A 25,369-nucleotide genomic window follows, 5' to 3' on the forward strand; every position below is an offset into this window, starting at 1 on the left:
TTGTAAGTTGTTTGAGATGAATATGATGAATAAGATTTACAACACACAAAAACCTGATGTTTTTATAACTTGCCATGCAAGGTCTGTGCAATTATAAGCCACCTAGACTGAATGAATTGAAAAATCTAGTTCTTTGAGCTACAGTTGAGAAAGATCTAGCCTCAGACCTCTACCTTGAACCCCACTCGTGTCAGTACAAGGATTTTTTTAAACAAATTTAATGAAAAGGATTTTTACAAAAACTATGCTACTAAATTTTATAATAGTAGTGTTAGTTGGATTTCTTTCACTATTCGTTTGTGTTATTTTAATAAACCTACAAAATGACAGGCCAGTGCATCAGTGTTACCTCTAAGTACTGTGAAAGAAACTAACAGGACAGTTAACTGTGGGGATTGGACCAGACTCAGAAGAATTCAGAAACAGCTGGAGCCAAGAGGGTGGAGGGTAACCACAGGAAAACAAACACAGGACACACATACAGATACACAAGCTATGTGTATTGAACATTGAACAAAGTAGATCTATCCCAATATTCACTGAAATAGCAACAAGAAAAAAGCAAACTGTGTGCACATAGAAGAAAACAATAAAGACCTGGGTATTTTTCAAAGAGTCTCAGTTCTCCCCCCAGCTCCGGTGTGAGACTCGTATGTAGGAAGGAATGTATATTGTTTGTCTCTGGAGCTGTAGGTTTGTGTACAGTTCAATCCTACCACACACTTAACATAATTGTGGAATAGCCTCCTTACTGAAGGCAACAGGTTCCTTAACTTGTGCTGGGCTCGCAGTCCAGTCCTGGAAAAGTTTCCCTCTGGTATCCTCTCGAGTCTGAAATGTCATCTGCCGGCTCTGAGATCTCCTCTGAAGTCTCGGCCCGTCTTAGGGAGACTCCAGCTCAAAAAAAACCCCACTGACCTATGAATGAGGTCAAGATTATAATTACATTTTTGCTGCTTCTAGGAGCATACTTTATCATAAGCAGCAGCTAAGCTTCAGCAATTTACACAAGTAGTGCAAAGAATGCATTAAAACAAAATAAAGAACAGTCTCTTTTGAGCACCCTCGTGGCAGAACATGTCTGCTTATTAGCAGTATTTATTAGAGTCATTACAGATACAGTTTTTAAACCACTAACATTTTTAGTATAATCAGTTGGGATTTTACATGATGTAATATTTAAGACCAGTCTATAAAATTCAAGTAGAATTGTATGATTTTCTGAATTTATATTTATTTATTTAATTAATTTAGCTACTCTGGGCTACACCAGCCTTTATTTCCAGGCCACTGAATAGACCAGCACCTACTGCACTCTTGATGTACTCTTAGTAATATGACATTTAATTAGATGTCTCATAAATTAAACAGAGAAGACCAAGAAGTGTTCAAATCAGTGAAGGATCACTTAGCAACAATTAAAGATTATGGTGGTGTTTTATGCAGTTATCATGCATGTCTTGATCAAAGTTAACCTTGTATTAACAGCCTTGTTTAAGATGTACATCCTTGCCAGCGTTTCTTCATCAGACTTTTGTTCTTATTTAGATAAAAATGAAGTACCTGAGTCTACAACCAAGGTAGCAGCTCTCTGAGGCTGCACAGTGGTGCTTTTAGCTAAAGGCTAATGTCATCATGCTAACATGCTAAAAATGACAATGCAACCATGCTGACGTTAAGCAGGTATAATATTTATCATGTTCACCAAGCGTGTAAGCATGGTAACATTTGTCAGTTAGCACAGAGTACAGCGGAGGTTGATGGCAATGTCATTAGTTTTGCAGGTCATCGATTGGTTCATAGACTAGTTGTGCACAAATTGAAATTTGGCCCTGATGATGGAACCAGATCCTGAGGGTGCATATGAATGTGTGAACCGAATTACATTACTCATCATATTACATCTGATAGTTGATCTGTTTCAGTCTCGACGAAAGTGGTGGACTAACCAACCGACGTTGCCAGCTTTGTCGCTAACGCGGCAACATTTATTATGTTAAATTATAAATTATAAAAAATTCAAGCTCATGTGAGATGGAAATATGTTAATTTTACCGAAAATCTTCAATGTTAAAACACCATTGTGTACAAAATGTTTGTTGTTTCCAAGGTTTGTGGTGACAAGCTTCCTCCATTGACATTTTCCAGGCAACACGTCCATGTTAAGCTTCTGTTAGAAAAGACCTCCTGGGCAACACTGAGGTCCAGCTCCTGCAGGAATATAGTTGTTTATTTTCAGCAAGATGGAGGGTAATCAGCTGTAACTGGCACTTACATCCGAAGTCCTTGTATGTAAAAGCTCTAATCAGCCTTAAATTGGACAAGCAGATAAACTAATGGACTTCTTTAAAAAAAAATATGTTAATCGTCAGGTGTTCTACTTGATAAGGGAATTTTTATTTCAAACTTGTTTTTTTATGCTCTGCACACCAAATTACAACAATAATGACAGAGCATCTAGTGCCACATTTGATTTGTTTTAAACCAGTGTTGCTGATATGCAGTAAAAAAAAAAATTGATTGACCGATCATGTAAAGTGACTGAAAAGAATTGTTTTTATTGACATATAGCACATATACACTAGCAAATGTGTGCGTCAGCTGGCTTTCATTGTGAGAATATGAAGAAGGTTTCTCTGTTTCCCCTGACAGAGTCACCCTCCTCCGTTTGTACAGCTTTTAGCCTCATACAAAACAGCACAACATTTAAAGCAGACAGGACTTAAAGTGTCATACGAGAAGAACATAAGCTCATCTATCCAGCTGGTTCCACCCAATCATGTCACATCTGGTTTCTCTCTCTTCCTTTTGATTTCTGTTGCCCTCTGCACATTTCTCTTTATTTCCTATTCACTCACACTGGGCCTAAATTTTACTATCCTGTTCGAATAGAGGCAGACTTAACATCCCGGTAACACCATTAAATTTAAGAGTCAGTGTGCATGTGGACTTAGTGAGAAAGCCAGTGGGCATTAAACTGTGGAGAATGACACAGATAGAAACTTTTCCTAATTCCCATAGCATAGGGATTCACAAAAAACGTGCATCCCCCCCGCCCCCCATTTTCATTCGGCTAGAAAAACGTACATCTTCTGCAGAAAATGTCCTCTTTCCTTAATAACAAGGGACAGAGAAAGTGTGTCACACAGTGTTCTGACAAACTTACAGGCTGCGTTTGAATTGTTTGGTTGCTGTACACGTATGGGTGTTGGTGTGAATGTTTGTAGTCATTTGGGTGGTTGTGAAGTGGTGTAGGAGTGGGTGGCTTGGAGTTTGTGTATTTAATCTCTAGTGTAAAGTTGATGTCCTCATGTTGAACCCACTGTATGAAATATTTACTCGTAATATAGCTGGGAGGGAATTAAGGCAATTCACAAGGAGTTTCTGCTGTCGAGCATAAGTGTGTCAGTGTGCATTTGTGCGAGTGTTTTATTTGCAGTGAAACAGTGAATGACCGCATCTGTTCAGTACTGTATGGTTGTGTTGGTGTTTGTGCAGCGTGAGTTTGTGTATATGCATTAATGTGCATCATCAATTTCAGTCAAAAGCTGTGGCACAGTCAAGGATTATATATACCCCATTTCCAGACGGCTACACTAATGCCCATCTCATTTACACAAGGCCCATTAGCGTATGTGTGTGTATGTGTGTACATGTGTATGAGCGCAGCACCTGGTGCTGTCTGACAGTGCCTAACCTAATGGAAGTAAAGCACAGCTGTAAAACCACTGGCCTGTGCCGTATATCCGCCTGTGTAAGTCTCGAGCTAACAGCTTTCACACCCCTGCCTTCGCACAAATACACACATATAGATGTGCACACACATTTATGGGCACATACAGATTCGGACACACATATACGGAGAACCATACCATGGCTAATGGCTCAATAGCTCATAGGGAATCATTCAGGGAGGCATGGGGCACCGAGGGGAAGCGAGGGGGGGTTGGAGGGATGTAAATCTCCAGACATAATCCATGGAAGGGAAAAGACCATCGGATGTAGCAGTCTGTCTTAAGCTGGGAGAAATTTGTTTAGTGTGTTTATGTGCGTGTGTGTGTGTGTGTGAGCACATATGGCTCTGATTACGTTAGCTGAGCTGCTTACAGTAAAGCCAGAGGCTGACCAGCTCAGCCTGTGTGCTTTACCAACCATGAGAGGGCTGGGAGCTTTAATCACGGGTGGGGCGGCGCGGGGGGGTGTTACGGAGTAGAAGAGGAGGGGAGAAGATGAGTAAAAGATAGAAGGATGAAATAATTGAGGCCAAAGGACATGATGGATGAAAGGTGAAAGTGTGCAGTTGGGAGAGAAAAAATGGATAAGGGGATCAAAATGTCGAAGGAAAGATGGAAAAAAGGTTTGGAGAGACAGAAGAGAGTTGAAAAGGGCCAGAAGGAGCGAGGGATCACGCTGTCTCACTGCAAATTAAAAGACAAGCTTTTTGCTCAGTCTCAACTAATAGTGATTTAACTGTTTGTTGCTATCACCCAGCCTCGCTGGTCTACTTGGTTAACATAGAAACTACCCAGACAAAGACTGAAGGTGTATAAATGGAACACAAGTAGGAAAAACTTAAAGAGAGAGAGATAAAACAGAATATGATGGGTAATCTGCAACACACAGACACTGAACGCCTGCTTGTTGTTCTCAGCTGCCAGTGAATAAAACACAATAGCAATTCAACTTATACCGAGTTCACGGACGCTTTTACATTTGTTGTTTTAAACACCCGGCGTCCGCTCAATCATTCCCAGGAGAAATCCTCTGCCGCACTGGAAGCGATGCGTTAAACGTTTCCACCAGCAGCAGCAGTGGTTTGTTTGAAATAAATGAACAATATAGCCAGAGACGAAAAGAAAATGTATTAAATGAGATTGCAGGATACACCGGGAGAACGAGGGATGAGAGAGATGAGCCCAGAATTCAATAAGTATTCATCAGAGCTGCTTAAGCTGTGAGATGATTCTCTGTAATAGGTTGCAGCTCTGTCCTGTATGTCTCCAGTGACAAACATGATAATTTCTTTGTAGACAGTCTGACCCCCAGACTAGAAAAGATGAAGATACTTTGGAAAGAGAATTGCTATGAAATTCCTTTTTATCCCGCTTACCTTCACACTGCTCCCGTGCAAACTGTCCATATAAGTGATATGTTGGGCTCCAGATGAAAAGGACAAATGCTGTGCCTGCACCTCTTCAGCAATACTGATATTCTCATTACAGGATGCCTAATAAACCAAAACCTGATAATTTGTCTCTCTTATTCTCTTTCTTTCTTTCTTGTCTGTGTGTGCGTGTGCGTGTGTGTGTGTGTGTTAGATTGATGCTGAGGGAGGAGGCCCCCAGCGCTCCTCCAAAAAATATTGTCGCCAGTGGGCGGACAAACCAGTCCATCATGGTCCAGTGGCAGCCTCCACCAGAACCCCAGCTCAACGGAGTCCTCCGAGGATACGTGCTCAGGTACACATACACACACTGAAACATGCACGTACGCGTCTTTGACTTTATAACACTGCCATTGAAAAGTCTTGACTCTGATTGGCTGGTGAGTGCCGTCAATTTTGCGTTTGTTTGTTTTTGTTTTAGATTTGTGTGTATTTGTTTGTTGAATTTTGGTGGCTGGTTTGGTTTGATTGACTCTTTTGTCATTGCCAGTAGACAAGTTTGCCTTTGTTTGTGTGTTTGTTTTTGGTGTGTCACATTCAGCATCACCGAATCAGAATCAGAATATATGATGAGATGGGGTGTGATGAGTTGACAGTTCTGTCTGTCAATATTCACATGCCAGAGTCTGGAACTTCAACACACCAGAAAAGGGCCAAAAATTAGAGCATCCACCCGGGTGTTGCGTTTCTATGATTTGGGAATGAATGCGGATTGTACCCTTTCCCACTGAAGAGCCAGATGTTGGTGCGTCCTTGTGGGTTTTTTGTCAAGTGTGAAAGAGGCTTAAGTGACTGCTTGCTGGACTAGTTGGTGAACTACTGTAGCTGGTTAACTTTGATGATACCCAAATCATTATCCTGTGCACACAACTTATTATTATCTACTATCTTGGGCATGAGGTCAAAAATTCTCCTCTCTCAGGACTTTGTGGAGTACTGCACTGTATTTAAAATCCCAAATTGACGACAAGTATTACAGCTGAAATTATAATGGCTCATAGAAACGTTTAGTTAGGACAAATGCCAAACATGATACCAGCTTCTCAAGTGTGAGGAGTTTCTTCTGTTTACTGTTTTCTATATACACTGTATAAATGTGCCTTAATTGGCCTGTAAGACAGACAAAACAACCAATTTCACATGGTCACTTTGGAATCTGGAATATTATGATGGGTAATTTCACTGTTTTCTGACATTTTAGAATCTAAACAGCCATAAGAATAACTCTCTGCTTACTCACTAATGGAAAGCAATTTCATTTGTGGCCCGAGTATTAAGAAAACCTCTGAAAATGAATATTGGAAAGAAATATTCCTTCATTTTTGTCCCTTCCTCTTCATTCACACACAGGCACGAGTGCTCTCGCTGCCCTTGGTCTGTCCTCTCTCCTTCAGTTTGATGTCTACCTTAAGTGTGACATCCTGGGGATAATCAAACTGTCATCAGCTGCCTCACACAAATTTGCATATAATTGCAGTAGAAGTTATCAGGTCTTTATGCTCGTTCAGCGTGTTATCTGGCTCCACTTGAGAAATCAGTTGAAAATAGAAAGGCACACTCATACATCGCCGCTCTATCATCATTTCAGCTTTATAGTGCAGAGCTTCTGCCTTCTCCTGCCCTCCTTCTTTCTTCTAGTATTGGTTAGCAGATCCTCCTTTCCTCTCCACTACTTCTCCTCCATCACTCCCCCTCCTGCGCCCGTTCCTCCCCCAGTATGAGTGTCAGTGTGTCAGGTGGAGAGAGAGGAGAAAGGGGTTATCTCCTCTCCACTACGGAGATCCCCTGTCAGCCTCCGGCACCTCCTCACTTTGTGCATTTGTGTTTGTGTGTATCAGTTTGTTCCTGTGTGTTGTGTGTGTGAGTGTGTGTGTGTGTGTGTGTGTGTGTGTGTGTGTGTGTGTGTGTGTGTGTGTGTGTGTGTGTGTGTGTGTGTGTGTGTGTGTATACAATATGCAAGTGTGATAGAGGGCTGACTCAGCCGGTGAAATGTTGGAATATCCTGTTACACTGAATAGGATCCGTATTAAAACGCTGACAATGTGGATTATTACTCCATTCAGCTCCATCAGATATGTACAATACCTAAGTGGTGCTGCACCTCCCTGTCTAGTCGGGTCATATATCCTTTTAAGTAGACATTTATATCACATATACTAAAGCAAAGGCCTTGAAGGTGCACTATTCAGAGATGTCAACCAGGCAGTGATGGTTTTTATTCTTAAGGGATTCTGACGTGATTCAAGCAACTTCTCACTAATGGAAAATCCTTAGTAGGGAAAACAGTTTCTCTGCCTCTCGGTCGACATCAATAATACTGTGTGAGAGTGAAATTTTTGTTTATTTTAAAACACATTTTCAAGCTTATACAGTATGCCCACTGGTATGATTTTATATCATTAAGCTATGTGCAAGGTTTTGCCAGGTTGGTTGACATATTTCTGCAAGCACATACACCTGAGCTACAGCTGTAATATTGTTCATACAACTCTGATTCCAAAAAGGTTACGACGTTGTGTAGAACATAAATAGACAAATGAACTATGTTCATGTATTAATCTCCTTTATATAATCATGTATTCTCAAAGTAGTGAACCTCGCTCCATCCTCGCTTGTGAATGACTGAGCCTTTCCAGGATGCTCCTTTTATACCCAATCATGATACTATCACCTGTTACCAATCAGCTGTTTACCTGTGGAATGATCCAAACAGGTGTTTTTGGAGCGTTCCACATCTTTCCCAGTCTGTTGTTGCTCCTGTCCCAACTTGTTTGAAGCATGTTGCTGCATCCAATTCAGAATAAGCAGATATTTACAAAAATCAATGAAGCTGATGAGGCAAAACATTAAATGTATTGTCTTTGTATTGTTTTCAGTTGAGACTCTGTTGAAAAGGATTAGCAAATTATCACATTCTGTTTTAGCATCCCAACTTTTTTTGAATTTTTAGGTTGTTTAAACATTTGTTTGTATTTTCACTAACTTGCAGCCGCTTATTTAGTGACAAACCAGCATATTTACAAGTGTGTGTGTGTGTGTGTGTGTGTGTGTGTGTGTTTAGGTACCGTCTGGCAGGGCTGCCGGGGGACTACCAGGAGAAGAACATCAGCAGCCCAGAGACCAACTACTGTCTGCTGAAAGATCTGATCATCTGGACACAATACCAGATCCAGGTGGCTGCCTACACTGGAGCCGGCCTGGGTGTCTACAGCAGCCCTGTCACAGAGTACACTTTGCAGGGAGGTGAGCAAAGACAAATTTCTATTTCCCATTCTCGGAGGGCAAAGCAAATGTACCCAGAATTTCAATCATCAGTCCATGCATATAAACATGTTAGTGAACTTAAAATATTCCCGCAAAACTTACTTGTAGCATTATCCTTTAATGTCCAGTAAAAAACGACCAAAAAGAAGCTCCTAAAATCTTAAACCCTGAACCAAAAATGTTTCATATGTGGGCAGTCCCGTATTATATACACTTTGTTATTATGTTAGGCCAAATGTGTGTGAGTCAATGCTGGAGCAATGCTTCCTGGTGATCTAATAAATATATGAATAGATTTATCATGAATGACTTGATGATTTAAGTTTTGAGATAGCAATAATTGTTTAACTCTTGTCCAAGTAACAGATTGTTGACAGTTCTTTAAGTCTACATTCCAGACCTTGGTCTTGCCCATTGAAAAACAAATTTCTTCTTCCTGTTTCTTATACAAGTTAGATGCAAGACCCCCACATTTAGATTTGGGTTAAAATATCCAGAATGAAGAACATGTAGTTTCAGTTTGTACCCAGTTGTTCTGTCAACATGGAAGTCTCAATGTCAGTGTAGCTCTGCTTTCTCTCTCCCTGCAGGTGCTCTTTATAAGAAGCATGTTTATGAAAGCCTTTGACAGTTCCAATCACATGCTTCCAATAACAGTATCCCTTTATGGTGAAAGCTGAATCAGCGTTGCCACATCATGATGATGTGTGTTGTTGTCAGGCAGTGCTGTCACATTTGGTTTGGTTGCAAAGGGGGCCATAAAGGAGGTCTACCTGATTCCTGCCTGGCCATGATTTTATCTACTGGAAGTAAATAATGTGCATTGAAGAAATGTACATTTTGAGGCATTTGTGTGGGCCTATCCATCTCTACAAACATTTACACACAGAGGCATTCTGTAATGGCAGCAGGGTGTAAAAGTGAGTCTGTCCCCAACTATTTTTACGTTTTTTGGCGAGCGATCAAACGGCTGAGATCACAGTTTCAAGCAGCAACTGTGAGGTTCCTTGGCAGACTGGTTTGCTTCATTCTGTGAAGGTGCTTGGCTTTGAGAGGAGCCAGTTGATGCAGTTTAGACTTGTGTTAAAGTTGCCCCTGAGGCGTCGCCTCTAGGACCAAACAGGAAACCCAGCATGTTCCTCCAGTGTATCCTAGGGGTGTGCCAGGACACACAGGAAGGACTACATCTTCCAGGATGACCTGGAGGAAGGAAAGAGTGTCTGTGCCACTCTATAAATATATTATATGATAAGTAATAGTGTGTTGATTGTAATAAACATGGCCGCACAGAGGAATACACTTTCAAATGTGTCGAACATAAATCCATGCAGAGGTAGTGAAAGAAGGAAGAATGTAAAGGAAGACGAGAGGAAGTAGCCGTGGCTGTAAATCTTCTTTAAACACGTGCTCTTCTCTTCCTGACTTTTATTCCAACAGTATATTATCATTATTAAAGATGGGCAGTGCTACACACACACATACACACATACACATGTGCACATAAAACTCACAGTCATTATTACAAGAGTTCAGGACAGGTTTATAGACTCAGGAGAGGGAGTTAGGCTCATTAATTATTCTAATGTGGTTTAATGGGAGTGGCTGCAATGGATTGGACACTTTCTCTCCCTTGCTATCTCTTTGACGATGTAGTTGAACTCAGTGTTAAACTCTGATAACATTGCTCTTCTCCCGCTCTCTCACATACAGGCAAACGCGCATACTAAGATTCCCCCAGAGGACAGAGTTTAGTGTTTTATCTGTAGCTGTGAGCTGCGGGTTAGAAGCTGGTCCCCCTGAGTGCAGTCAGCTTGGCGGAAGGGGGAGAGAGCATCTTTAACATCAATTAATCTCCTGTCTCCCTCTCTGTCTTCCCATCCTTTGGCTCTCTTCCTCTCACTAGCTCTTCCCGTCCAATTTCACTAGTTTTTGTTCTGGTCTCCACACTTTGCACTCTGTACACTCTCCTCTAGCTGTGCGTCTGTGTGTCGCCTGGCCTCTTTGGCTCAAATATAAGATGTAAAGGGCATTCCCATCATGCAACAGTGCATTATCACTGTGGATTTCTAGCATCAGCATAAACCCCTTACAGTGTAATCACCATAACATGTGCCCACAAACACACGCACACACATGCATCTGTAAACACACACATTTCACAGTCACACACTTCTCACTCTTCTTGGATTTAAAGCTCTCATGGACCCGCATAGATAGATTCCACATAACACATAAAGATTCACATGTAGAGACACAGTCCTACACTGACATGAAGGGAGAGGAAAAAGGAGAAAAATACACAAAGAAACTGTGGACCGATCGTAGAATGGAGGAAGTAAATCTGTGTCTACCTTGTGTGAACCAAACACATTACATTCAGCCTGCTTTTTCTTCAAACTGAAGGAATAATCTACATTTCATAGGAAAAACTGCTGTAGTTTATACAGTATTTCACGACTTCTCCTGTTAGACATCTTATCTCTCTTAGCAGTCTGTCTTCTCTGTCTCACTCTCTGCTGGATGATGAATGTCTTGGCCAAGTTTACACACATTTCAAACAGACTTATTGCTATTCTGCTTCTGTTTTCACTATATAAATTATTACTATTCTGCTTTAGTTTAACTCCAAATTCTTGCTTTTGAACTTTTTTATTGTTGAATCTTTTAACTGAGATTTAAACATAAAAAAGTCCTGAGTGTGCGGATGTCTTTTTTTCTGTGTGGTGTATAATACATACTAGTACTGGTGGCACACCAAAATGAAAAGATATATTAGCAAGTAAATGTTATTTTCTCATGGATATCATAGATATATGTGTTAAAGGGGCACTCCACTAATTTAACACATGAAGTTAAGTTTACATGTCATGAGGAGGACTGTGCAAGCTGTGAACACAGTTGGTGATGTCACCACAGGGTTATTTTGCCTTTCGCTTGTGGCTTAAAATCTTAAACAGAAACATACATCACAAAGTGGAGATGTTGAGTTTAAAAAAAGGGTGCATTCAATAAGCATCAGTTCTCTAATGAAAGATACTATTCGTACTAAATCACTGGAGTGTCTGTTGTACGTTAAGTATTAATTCTGGTCAAATGTCAAGATTCTTGTGTTTAATACATGGTGTTTTTTTAATCAATACGTCATACCGTACTATGCAGTTATATATGTGAGTAATGCAGGCTGACAAGGCTGCTTGGTTAGTAAAGAGAGGCTGATGTGACTACAGGACTGAATCAACAAATCAACTGAGTCATCTAACTTCCTGACACCTCTGTCTGGCCTCCTGAGGTCGCCGACTGAAAGACTTAATGATGGTAAAAACACAGCAGAGCTGATGTGGAAACACGGTGGGTGGTGCCTCCTCAGGCCTGTGAGAGGTGACCAATTAAAGCAGACTGGGCTTATTTGGAGGGGGCCTTAAAGAGACAGGCACTAAAATTGAGCGTTTCAGATAGAGGGTGAACAGAGGTGCTGCAGTCGTCGACAGTATGAAGAGAAAGAAATTAAATGTACATTAAAGCAGGTAAATATTTTCTAGTAGACACCAATAAAAATATGAACCTGAAAATGAGCCTAATATGGGACCTTTAATTGATTTCATTCATCATTTTAGCTGTCTTTTTGAGTCCCTGAAGGGGCAGTACCCTAATCTTATTTAATCACCCCTAACATGATACAATCCAAAACATGTGAAAGCAAATTACAATAGCAGAGATTAATTATATTGACAAATTAGGCCATTTTGCAAAAGGGAATAGCAGTAAAGGTTTGGCATTTAGCTTTTGCAAGCTTAGCAGATATTTTCAATTACAAAATGAACTGAATCTCAACATTAGATATTGAATTATGGTGCTGTATGAGATATTTAAAACCACTGCTTGTTGAAAACGTAACATAATACTAAAACTCTTTATCCCTGCAGCTGAGGGCTGCAAGTTTGTTCCGGTCTATGTTTTTATCTAAACACTCTTCCTCTTCCTCTTAGTGAACCCATTGCAGCTAAATGTTATGTGTGTCTTTGTGCTTAGTTCCCACAGCACCGCCTCAGGAAGTGGAAGTTTTAGCTATCAACTCCACTACCATCCGCTTCACCTGGAACCCTCCGCCGCAGCAGTTTATTAATGGCATCAACCAGGGATACAAGGTAAGCCTCTGGATGCTACAACACTAAAAAGTTCAGTAAAATAAAAGACCTTTGTCCACTTAAATAAATAGGTTTTTTTTCATATGTGCAGGATCACACCTGTACTGTGCATGACAAATTGAATACTTTCAATTTGAAGTTAGCTGAGGAACAGAAAAATACCTGTTTTAGATATTCAAATTGTCTGTTCTCATCTTTTTTCATCATCAGCGTTTTTAAAGATGCAGCTCCTGTCCACACCATAAATTGAGAGTGCTATTAAATATGAAGTATTACAGACAAGAAAATAGCATCTATTTGAATGATACTGAGATCTCCAAAAATTAGTCAATCAATTAAAAAAATCAATTAATTTAGACTTTTCTACACCTTTCATCAATCAATTTAAATGTTTAAATAGAAATAAAATCTGATGTTTGTCAAAAAAACCTGTTAATCTCTCATAGGACTTCCACCTCAAAGGTCACATCAGGATGCACTGCCTCGCTCTTGTTTACCCATACGCTCGGCCAAGCCAAGTGAGGGATCAGCTCCACAGAGCAATGTAAAGGACTGGTGGAGGAATAGGAAAAAGAGAGGATTAAATGGGGACAGAGAAGGAGGTTTTGTGAAAATAGGGAGCGAGGGGCCGAATAGAAATAAGACATATTAATAAAGAAGCAGGATAATCGGGAGCAGTGTGAGAGCTAAAGATTGAATAGTGTGAGTGATCTATGTGTACTAGTTCTGGTATGTGATTTATTCTTCACTTCGTTGTGGCAACCAACCCCGAAGGAGCTGATTTACATGACAAAGAAAACACATCACATTCTTGCTGTGCGTCACTGGGTCCGTGTGTGTGTTTCTGTGTGTGTTTACACAGTCTCATTGTGGGGACTCGCCTTCCTTATGGGGACAAAACACAAGTTCCCGTATCGTAAATGATCACATCATCGGGTGAAGACCTGGGTAAAGGTGGTAGGTAGACAGGTAGTGGTCATGGTTATGGTTAGGGTAAGTCTCCAGGAAATAATGTAGGTCTATGTAATGTCCCCAAAAGCGATGGAAACATTTTTCTGCCTGTGTGTGTTTGTGAGAGTGTTTCAGAGCCTGAGTGTTGGTGTCTTTGTTGTTTGATAAATACTATATGGCTTTCCTTCTGTTTGATGTAGCTCTCTCTTACTGTGTCTGTATACAAGGTTTTACCACTTCAAATCACTGGAGCCCCACAGTGCCGCTCTGCACATGTGGGCGTGTGTCTCTGGATGTGTTGTGCTGCTTAGAGGACAGTAGATAATGATATTAATTAAAAGAGGATATGAAGCAAAGCCTCATCTCATCTCATCCCCCACAGATCACTGACTATATACAATACCCTTAATAATATAGCTCCAAACTGATTGCTGGAGGGACAACCAAAGAATCACTTCTGACAAGTTTCATGTTTCCTATTTACACGACCTTGAAACTGTTTCTCGTTGAAGTGATATGAATTTTTGACAATATGACTTCAAGTAATGTTCTTTATCTATCTGTCTGTCTGTCTACATCTTTACTGTATCTATCTAGTATACTAACAAACAACAACCAGAGCAATAGTTTTTCATTTAACAAATTGCATTTCACCTGAAATTTCAAGGCTTCTCTTCTATGCAAACGAGGTTGCATAGAACACTTATTGATTGTGATGCAGATAAAACAAATGCAGAAGAAAATAAGCACTTTCTTTCTCAGTGTAAATAAACCTTGATGAAGTCTTCTACCTGAGACCTGAGGTAACACGTTTGGCAGCAGAAAAATCAAAAGTGTTTGTTCCACTGCGTGGCATGGCGCTGTAATGTCCCTTCTCTGGTCCCAGATCTACCTGGGGACAGTACTGTACTTCAGCACACTTTGGGTTTCCATTGCAATCTGGTTCAGATTGCACACGTTACTATAGCAACAGTAGACCCAATCATCCCAGCACCCTTTTAAAAGTGGACTAGCATCAGATGCTTGAGGGTGCCAGATCAGCACTCTTTCACTGCACCAAAACTGCACTGTGCTGATAATAAATTACAATAGAAAACCTTATTTTACCATGACAGACTGGGTGCAGTGCAGCACCCTTTAGGCAGAGAGAAAAGCAGCCACTCAACTGTCTCTGGGTATCACAGACTTTTCCTTAATCGGAGATCGCTGTGTTCTTGATTGGGTTTCTTTTGCAGATTGGAGAGGTAATATGAAGCAGTGTGTACAGTGGAACTGCATTTGCAGTGTCAATTCTGAACAGATAGTCTATGCTGTATATTTATGTTGTTTGTTTGGTTGCTTTTTGCAACCACAGATCTATTCAAAGTGAAATGTGCAGGGGGCGGTGCTTAATATATATGCATGCCCTAAATAAATAGATACTACAGCTCCAATATATCTTTGGCTGTGTCTGAAATCACCTTATTTAGTCACTCACCAATCAATAGTTTACACTGTAGTGAGTGTTCTAGTTCTAGTTCTGGATTTTTTTGTCATATGCACAATGCTTGTTCTCATTCTCCCCCCAACATTGTTCATACAATGTGTAAAAACAGAAAAACATAATACAGAAATTGAATATGTATAAAATGATAAGTAATGTTGTAATCTTGTGTTGGGCTAGTGTACAGTAGAGATAAAATAAATTCACTGTAACATAGACAGGTTGTGCAGGTTTTTGTAATGTAGTAAATGTATGCTTAATGAGCGGTCATGGACAGGTAAGAACAAGAAGTAGACCAAAATACACATGAATATATATTAATACTGTGATGATTTAGTTGATATATCACTGGTATATAAATGTACCGTAACATTAAATAGAAGTAGCAGAATAAAGTCACATAGTAATTAGCATGAGAGCTTCAACAGTTCAACAGTCTTATGGCTTGCGGGATGAAGCTGTCCCTGGTGGTGCCTGGTGGCACAGGACCAGACGCTGTGGTACCTCCTGCTGGAGGACGGCCAGTTAGGATACTCGAAAGTGTGCACCTGGAGAAGCTGCAGAGTATCCTGCTGTATCTAATGAGCCATCAATTGAGATTTTTGACATTTATTAATGATCATTTTGCATCATCACTTTAACATCTTGAACCTCACAATGGTAATTTTTATTCTACAAAGTCCAATGCTTTGCATAGTGGTAACTGTTTGTGGAAACTAGTTTACATGCAGAACCCTAAACACAGTTGTGTTTTGTAAATGCTACCAAAATAATCATTGCATGTCGAACTGACAGTGTATTGAAAGCTGCAGTGGTCGAGTATGGACAGAATACATTAGTATTATATTTCACCTTTTCATATGGATACTTGAAAGAAACCCTTTATGCAAAAGTACACTGTAGAGCAGAGACTAGTGGAGACACACAAGGTGGCCTGAAAGTGATGTGGAACTAAACTCTCTGTTGCAATTACCACTGTGGAGAAACTCGGCCTCTGTAGCAACTTCTCTGACCTGTGAAGCCTTATTCCATTTAATGACATATTCACAGAGCTCCAGCTGGTTATTCCAACACTGTCTGCATGTGGCAACAATAGTGGAGGGCAGGCTAAGATTAGACGCTCTCTTACTTGTGACGGTGTAATTATAGGGATTTGAACTGTACGAGTATAGAATTACATCAGTCAAAAGTTAATATTAACTTGGCAGGGAATAAACCAGAAGAAAGAAGGAGTAGTCTAGAATACTTTGAAGCTTTGAGACAGCAGGTGAGACAGTGGGATTGCAAGCGAAGCATTGAGAGCGCAGCGTAGCAAGACGTTGTGCCTACAGGTCAGAGCTTTTCAAATGTTTTTGAAGTCAAATACAGATGCAAATAGAAACTTTGCTTTCCACCCCTCTGGCAATGCTGTGAAAACAGATGTATGCAAACGTCTCACCAACAATATGTCATTAAAGAGACACTTTGAATTCTGGAATCAAACGCGGCTTGTCTGTATTTTTTTTTTTTTTTTTTTTTTGCATGTACTCACCACTACCCTGCTGACCTGCGTAATTCTGATGAAAACTTGGTACTATGTTGTTTAGATTTTCACCTTTTATGATTTGATTTACCAGGAACTATAAATATGGGTACCATATCACAGTGTTGCTCGTGGCTTATCTCTCATTATGAATATGTATGCTTTTCACTGTTTGTTTTTGTGGCTAAAGCAATAACACAAACAAAGCTGCTGTGGTCATGAATGTAAATCAAGTCTCACAATACAGACAGATTAACCTTTCATTAGGCGTTTAGTTTGGACTGATAATCAAACTTAGTGTTTGTCCTCAGATGGTGTTATGACTGATAATGGACTGCTGGCAGGAATTTATGTTAAGTGGTACATTCATACGTAAATAACTGCTTAAATTTTAATGTGTTTGGAATGCAGATGACTTTTCTGGGAAATGAAACATGAATATTGTTTTGCCATTTTGACAAAATTTTTAAGTAGCATTTGGCAGTTTTAAACTTTAATGACGGAAAGCCCTGAGGTCTCAGCCTAATTCAAAAAAGACTCACCACAGCCCATACTGTGGTACAGATACGGGTTGTCTCATAAATGCACTCTGAATAATACAATTTAGATTTGATAGCCTGAAGCTAAGAGTGCTGAATTGAAATAATGACTAAACCAAAATAATGTAAATGTACAACAAACAAATAACTGTGATGGATATTTTAGGTGCTGCAACGACATGCTGGATAAATAAAATAGATATTACTGGGAACCTAAGTGTCACCGATAACCATCTTTCTCACTTAACATAGCTGCTGGTCTGGCCTGAGCAGTCTCCAGAGGATGTCGCTGTGGTAACCATCACCCCGGACTACCCCGGTGCACGCCACACAGGATTGGTCAGCGGACTCAAGAAATTCACCTGGTACTTCGGCTCCACCCTCTGCTTCACAACACCTGGAGACGGCCCCCGCAGCCCACCCACCCTGCTGCAGACACACGAGGACAGTGAGTACACGCACACACTTCAGTGTGAAAAAAGCCGGGACAGAGCACAAATAACACTTTATCGGTCTCTGCTGTGAATAGTAATGGAAGCGTATTGACTTGCTCTGTGTTCAGTCCAGCTGTTTCTATCAGAGTGATGCACAGCTGTATACCAACATCTCCTGTTTTCTCACTGGCTCTTACTTTCTTGTCTGTCCTTTTTGATTTTAGTTTCCCCTCCACTTCCCCCTTTCATCTTTTTCTCCACTGTGTCTTTCTAAAGCGAACTGATTCATATGTTTTCAGGCATACTGGTATTTATAGCCTACTGTTCCATGGATGAACATAATAGCTGCCACTCCCAGTTGCAAGTACACATGCACACAGTCGCACCGTCAAATAAACACAATAGCCTATAGGCAGACAGACAAGCAATTATTACCAACCAGCAATTATCGAGTGGGAAAGGGATATTAGAAGCCATTTGTACACACGCGTGCAGACACACACGCACTCCCACACATACACACAGTTATTGATTGGGTGCTGGGCGTGTTGCAGGGTTAACGGTGGGTGTAATTCTTGCTTGATGATAGCTTTGTGTGTGTCTGTGTGTGTGTGTGTGTGTGCCTGTGTGTGTGTGCATGTGATTGTGTGTGAGTGTTATTGAATGTCTCAGATGAATAGCTTAATCGCTCTGCAGGGAGAAGGGTTAGAGAGCCATATATGAAATGAGAAACGACAGGCATGCGCGCACCTGTGTGTGTGTGTGTGTGTGTGTGTGTGGTGGTCAATGCAGATGTGATTAGGAGGTGGTGTGTGAAGCTGAAGATCGGTAGGTAATAGTCTGCATAGACAAGAGATATGTGTCTTTGTGTGGTGGTATGAAAATCTAGGATTTTCCGATATGAGGTTACTGTTGAAAAAGTTAAGATATATCTACTACTGTCTGATGGATGTGGGGGGGTTTTTTCCCAGCACCTGGACCTGTTCGTCACCTGAGCTTCACTGAAATCTTGGACACATCGCTCAGAGTCTACTGGACAGAGCCTGAAGACAAGAACGGCATCATCACTGGTTAGAGCATTACACCATCAAAGTATAAAATCATGATCTCCACCTCTACCTCCATCTTCCCTCTGTAATCAGGAAACGTTTACTTTATTATTGATTTCAGCCCCATTAACAGTCATGATGAGAGAAACGTAAACTCGGTCAGTGACCTTTCCAGGTGTTCCCATTATTCTTCTCAGGTTTACAAATACAGTGTGTAGGATGACTAATGTAATTAAAAAAGTGAAAAGCATCCCCCTGAGGCAAGCAGCAGTGAGGGAGGAGCCCTGAAACTTCTACAGTTTCTTCAGTATTCTCCACCTGGTCCTTTATGTTTTTTTGTCTGGCTTCCTTAGACGTCCCCCTGTCTCTGACACTGCGTGTGTGTACAACTGATTCATCATCAGCTAATCCTTTCTCTCTGCAGCTTGTCTTCTCACATTATCTCCAACATGCCCTCATCCCACGCCTCCCAACACCCTGGGTGTTGTTTGTGTGGTGCATCACAGAGCTCAAGGCACTTTTCCTCCAAATTCATTTTACCTCAGCTCCTGCGCGGCTCTGTTAGACAATGGTGCCGGTGAACACGACAAGCTGCCGTGAATTAAGCGATCACACTACCTTGTGTGCGTCTGCACATCCGTCTTTACACTGACATGGCCGCACCATGCGCGACACCAGGCTTCAACAGAACAAGGCCATTCTAATGGCACAAAGCTGCAGTGGCGTTACAGTTGGCTTTCACACTCAGAGGAGTGGGAAAACGGTTATTCAATCAAGGTCACCTTGCACATTTACTCTTTTCTCCTCAACCTGCTTTTCATCCAGCACCTGGTGAGCAGGGAGACAGATGAGGGACCATTCACTCTCTCCAGGGTTTTACACACAAGTGGCCTCACGCAGACGCAGGCACACACGTTTGAAGGTGGTGGAGGGTGATGCATGACTGTGAAGATGCAAAGGGACAGACAGAGATTTTGACTGTAGTTACCCCTCCCACACTCTCTTCCTCCCTTATGGCTTTGTACCTCTCATGATGTGCGGGCGTGTGTGCTTTTCCGTGTTTGTGTGTTTTTGTGCATATATGTCTGCTCATGTCTATATGCACCTTTATTAACCCAGCGTGCGCGCTGCACCCCGCAGGCTATGTGTTGTGGTGGGAAGTGCCTGGCGTAGACTCGAGTCGGGAGGAACGTTCACTGTCCAACTCCACCCTGCAGTACCAGCTGACCGGCCTCACCTCCACCACCGCGTACACACTACAGGTGGCAGCACTCACCGCCGCAGGACGGGGCGTGGTCACATCCTCCACCATCTCCACTGGAGTCCCACCAGGTGCAGTGAATACACACTCATATACACACACAGGACGTTAAAAAAAGATTTGGCTTGTGTGTGTGTGTGTGTGTGTGTGTGTAGCAGAGTAAATATGACTGATGAGCTCTTACGATGCCATTGTCTTTCCTCAGGCTGATAAGTGGCTGTTACTGTGCATCCATGAATCATCACCCACACACCCAACACACACACATTCACATGCACAGTCACACACAAGAGTTAGTCATTTACAGCATCTTAGAGAGCGCTTTTGTGTGTGGTGCGTCTGCGTGTGTGTGTACCACGTGCACCCCACACTTGTGTGCAGCCAGAGTTTGTTTGATTGGACTAGGGCCAAGTTGCAATCGTTATTAATGCTGATTAACTGCAAATGGCAAAGTGGAGGGAATGCAGCGATGAGAGAGGGCAAGAGACAATCAAAGGAACAGGACTGAAGAAGGGAGAGCAGATAGAGAAACATAATGAGGGTAGAACAGAGAACACAAGAAAATGCAATCTCCAAAGAACAGAACACCAAAGTCTCGAAGAAATGGGCGGAGAGGCAGCGAGGAAGTGGAGGAGAATGGAAGAAAACCCCGGCTCATACAGCCGAATTTTTGTCCTAACATTTTCTGATGACTAATTTATGAATAAAAGCAGAGAAAGTGAAAGCAAGATGGATACAGACAGTTCTTAGATTCAGAGGTTATTCATTAATTCATGAAAGCAAAAGACTGAAGGAAGGACGGAGGACTGAAGATTAGGAAAAAGAGCTTAAGAATGTGCAGAGAGAGAGAAAGAGAGAGATCCACCGAGCATAGATTCTTGTCTTGTTTATTTATTCATGTATTCATGGAGTTGAGAGAATTTTGTCATTCATCTGAGCAAGGCAGCTGATATCAACATTTCCACATTATAACCCTTACAAGTATGCTGCATGCACTTACAGAGCAATGGTAGTTGATAGCTATAATTTGTTTTTGTTGCACACACATGTACCCGCGCTGTATCCAGAAAAAAATATTGCCTTGTTTCCATAATAACTGGACCCGGTCATGCTATAGAGTTCTTTACGATAAAAATCCCCTCAGATATTCCACAAAATCTGTCTGAGGTGTCCCAGGGTACTGATGTGTTACAACACACACCATTTGATTTAACACATCACTTTACAGATCTGTATTCTGCCATGTTCAGCAAATATGGTGCTTGTGATGCTGCAGCAGAATTGGATGGATTACAGCAGATCACACCAGAGCTGTTACACCATCCAAGGATACCAAGTATTAGCCAAACACAGTGAAGAGAAGTGGTAAAAAGTGCGTATGAAGCGCTCGGCCTTGTTGTGATTGAGTGAGACGTTTTAGAGCAAAGTGGATTGTGATGATTTTTGATTATTTCAGTGTCAGTTAATAGAAACAAGCTGCTATGTGTTTCATTTGTTTGAACATGATTTAAAGGACTAGTGTGTAAGATTTAGGGGATTTATTTTCAGAATATGGCATTAGAGTTGTTGTGTTTTCGTTACCTTACAGTGAGCTCTTTATACCTACAGAGGGTCCTCTTCCACCATGTTGCACCGCCATGTTTCTACAGTAGCCCAGAACGGACAAACCAAACACTGGTTTTAGAGAGCACCTTTTGCCTTTTTCATGAGCTTCATGGTCGCTGTAGGTTCTCCTACATGCTTGGAAAGGGAGCGGTGAGGCCGCTAGATGCCACTAAATCCTACATACTGGTCCTTTAAAGGCAGGATGAGCAGGATTTGTTGGTTGTGGTTTTTAATCAAAGTTGGGTCTCTCCTCTCCGCCTCCTCCATTTTTGTAGCTTCCTCTTGGATGCGTGATTATGAATTAGCACCTGGTGGCTACATTTTTATAATTTTATAGCCCCACCCTTACACCCTGAACCCTGTTACTGGCTGCTGGCTACACACCCACTGCCCAAAGGTTGATGCCCAGAAGCATCCTAAACACAGCAAGAAATAAGAAGGTACAGGGAAAAGATATACACGAGATACACCGCCACAGACTTCTAGTGGGTCATGAGTGATGATTTTTGTATAAGTCTTTACATTTTTTTTTTAGGAAAATCCTCCACATTCTCCCTTTATCAACAACAAAAAAACAACAACTAGATTTTAGCCTGAATCTCCAGAGCAGTTGTCAAATGGGCTGCCTGCCTGACCGATGCAAATTCAATTCAACAGCTGTCAGTGAAGAAGTCTATTCCAAACCAGCTATAAATTGTGTGTGGCATTTGAAAGGTGGAGTTGTAAACCTTTCATTGGAATATTTAGTTCTGGTTGAAGTGTGCATACAAAACGGATTATTATTCCTCTTTGATTTATTACATCTTTTAAAAAAACCCTCTCCACCAGGAGAAAATAATAATAGTCTTCTGCTTGCTTGTTGTTGACCGAATTCAGTGCAGCACTCAGCTTGAATGTGACAGAAGCAACTATTCAAACTTTTAGTCAATAGTGTTTGCAGCAAATGCAAAGCAACAAACTCAGAGACTTTTCTTTGTACTGTAAGCAGAAATAGCTGATTTCTTATTGTTCTTTCTTCCAGTTGTTGATACTGTCCCATTTACTACTCTAATGATTATGTTATCTTCACAAAAAAGCTTTTTTAAAGTTGCTTACAGTTTAGTCTGTTGTTGCCTTATAGATTCTGTGTGGGAGGAAGGAAGCTGCAAGATACAAAGACACAATAGACTTAGAATATGAAGACACTGTCTTTCAGCTGCATTTTACTGCCTCTCCTTGGTCATTTATACTTTAGGTATATTGGATTTTGGACAGAATGATCAGATCCACAATCTGCGATCAGCCAGACTATCAGATGCAACTTGACATCTGAAAGGAAAAAAGCTCCTTTTATGGCCAAGCATGGACACATGAACACCACAAAGGACTGAAGGCAATTCCAAGTCTCACTCCTGCATAAAGCTTTTTTACATAAGTCATTCTTGGTGACATGATTTCCTTCTTTTTCTCTTTCTATTATCAATATTATTGCAAATGTATTATAGATAAGCCTTGTTACAGTTCAGACGTTTTTTTTTTCCAATTTTGCCATTGTGCATATTTTTATCCCTTCGTGCAAAAGTCTAATAAGAACACTATTTGTCTGCTTCATTTCTTTTGATCCAACCCTTTGAAATAACTTGCCATGCTGTGATGCTGCAGTCCTGTACTGCTTTTTCAAATAAGTACTTAATTCACCTGGTTACTGCAGCACCAGTAGGCAGATGTGTTTTATTTCAAAGAATTTGCATTGCTGTACACAGACTACTTTTCTTTTCACAAATAACATTATTATGAGTGTAATAATCCTGCAGGTTTTGCCCAATAAATGTTTTGCAAGAATACATAAATGCAGTGTTGAAAGTGACCTTTCAGTACTAGCTGGATGATAGAAAAATTCTTTGTAGTTCTTTGTGAGATTGAGTAAAGCATTATTGTGTTCTCTGTCTGCAGAACTTCCTGGTGCACCATCTAACTTAGTCATCTCCAACATCAGCCCTCGCACAGCAACACTTCGGTTCCGGCCTGGCCCTGATGGCAAGACTGCCATATCACGATGGATAGTAGAAGGCCAGGTGCGTGTGTTTGTGTTTTGGTGTGTGCATGTGTGCTTTCGTGGTCCCTGCTAATTCTGAAATCTTGTAACATAACCCATCAGGTAGTGAAGGAGGATGGGAAGGAAGGGGCGTGGACAGTTGTCTACCAGAAAGACAACCAGCCAGATGCAGACACGCTGGAGATCCCCGACCTCACTCCATTCACCCAGTACAGGTGAGCAGCACACACAGCCTACACAAGAATAGAGTCAAGTGCGACCACATGCACACACACACAAACGCATTTACTCAGATCTCACTCTCCGCTAGTTTCTGCAGTATTGCAAGACTCTAGTGAAGTTAGATAAATCACACAGACACACAGAGAGACAGTTCCATCTGAGACTTTTCTGTTTGTCAGCACCTTCACAGCTGCTGCATGCAGATCCTTATTACCCTCCTGCAACTAGCTAGAGGGAAGGAGAGGGGAGGGGGGAGGAGAGGGGAGGAGAGGGATGAGGGCAGGGGAGAAGAAAGGTGATGAGAAGGCGGGAAGGGCAGCAGAGAGCATTAAAGAGGAGACAAGACAAAGGGATAAGAGACAAGGAGAATAGGAAATAGAGCAGGAGAGAGGAGTGTCTGTAATCCCTGCTCAAGGGCCGTGGGGAACCTGCAGTTTATAAATGTGATCTATTGTCACTCTGAACAGCAGCAACTCTTCCTCCTCTTTCTCTCTCTCTTTCTCTATCAATCTCCCTATCTATCTGCTGTATTTATCTGTCTGTCTGTCTCTGCCTCTTGCTGTCTGTATCCCCGCCTTTATCTGTAATGGGATTGCAGGGTGTGTGTGTGTGTGTGTGTATGTTGCACACTCGGGGATTATGTTGTCACAGGCGACACCATTGGGACATTAGATGAAGTGATGCACTTGTCTGTGTTTCTTATCCCCCGCTTTAAGTCCCTCTTTACACCCTGCTCTCTATCTCCCCATACAGGGGCGAGAACTCATAGATGTAGTCCCTGACACGCACTCTGCACGCTCACACATTTTATCACTCACACCCGCAACGAAGCATGGTAGCATTTAGAAGTAACAAAAGTAGCAAACGCTCCCTCCTGGCTGTGTGTGTGCGTGTGTGTGTGTGTGTGTGTGTGTGTGTGTGTGTGTGTGTGTGTGTCAACAGGTCAGTATAGTTATATCTCTGTTTCTGACAATATGTTTGGGATCTTCAGACAACTTATGTTAAAGGCCTTCTCAGAAACCCCGTGTTGGAGAGTAAATAATGCAGGTATCAAAAATGCCTTCAGTGGAAGTGAACACAAAAGCCAAAATAGTTTTTCTTCACTCTTGCTGTGGTTGTCTGGACATTTTTTGTATGATAAGCAGCCGGGTGCTGATAAAGGCTGTTTGACTGCATTGCTTGTTTTTGCCACAGCTTGTGTGATAACACTCCGTTATCAACTGAAAATTTAACACCCACTGTTCAGCTTTGAAAACTTTACCCCCATGTCCAACTTGACACCCATTTGTTATGAGCTGACTTTTTAGGGGTTTTTTTTATACTGTTTTGTTGTAACGTTGGGGGCCACACAAAAGCATCAGATTTAAACAAGAAAAGTCAAAATCGAAGCAGCAGAGGCTGAGGTAGCCTGACTTTAAGTCCCAGTATGGGTCAAGCTCCAAAAACACTGCGTCCTACATTACCCACAGTGCAATTCAGTTGCAATCCGTTTATTTGTTAGACTCTCTCTGCCTGGTAAATGGTCACACTCCCATGTTGTAAAGCAGACCTTCTGTCTCCAAGACTGTCAAGGTTAACCCTGATGACATCACTGAGGTTATTTTCCAAACTGGAGGATGCGACTGTTTTCACAGGCAGTAATACTCAGAAAATAAACTGATTTTGTTGTGTAAAAATGCTGAGTGTCCCGATAAA

The 25,369-nt window shown here is 41.4% G+C and overlaps 1 protein-coding gene across 1 annotated transcript in view; it reads left to right on the top strand.

Annotated features, from left to right (window-relative positions):
- LOC121626542 (protein sidekick-1-like) overlaps nt 1-25,369 on the top strand; it is a 230,513-nt gene that overhangs the window by 161,381 nt on the left and 43,763 nt on the right. Inside the window, exons 17-24 of the mRNA XM_041965127.1 lie at nt 5,319-5,459; nt 8,226-8,407; nt 12,458-12,573; nt 17,321-17,516; nt 18,474-18,572; nt 19,692-19,883; nt 23,350-23,471; nt 23,555-23,667. Of these exons, the coding sequence (XP_041821061.1) occupies nt 5,319-5,459; nt 8,226-8,407; nt 12,458-12,573; nt 17,321-17,516; nt 18,474-18,572; nt 19,692-19,883; nt 23,350-23,471; nt 23,555-23,667 (1,161 nt within the window). The remainder of the gene's footprint in view (nt 1-5,318; nt 5,460-8,225; nt 8,408-12,457; nt 12,574-17,320; nt 17,517-18,473; nt 18,573-19,691; nt 19,884-23,349; nt 23,472-23,554; nt 23,668-25,369) is intronic.

Source organism: Chelmon rostratus, chromosome 3 (genome assembly GCF_017976325.1).
Source record: "Chelmon rostratus isolate fCheRos1 chromosome 3, fCheRos1.pri, whole genome shotgun sequence".
In the NCBI taxonomy this organism is placed as follows: domain Eukaryota; kingdom Metazoa; phylum Chordata; class Actinopteri; order Chaetodontiformes; family Chaetodontidae; genus Chelmon; species Chelmon rostratus.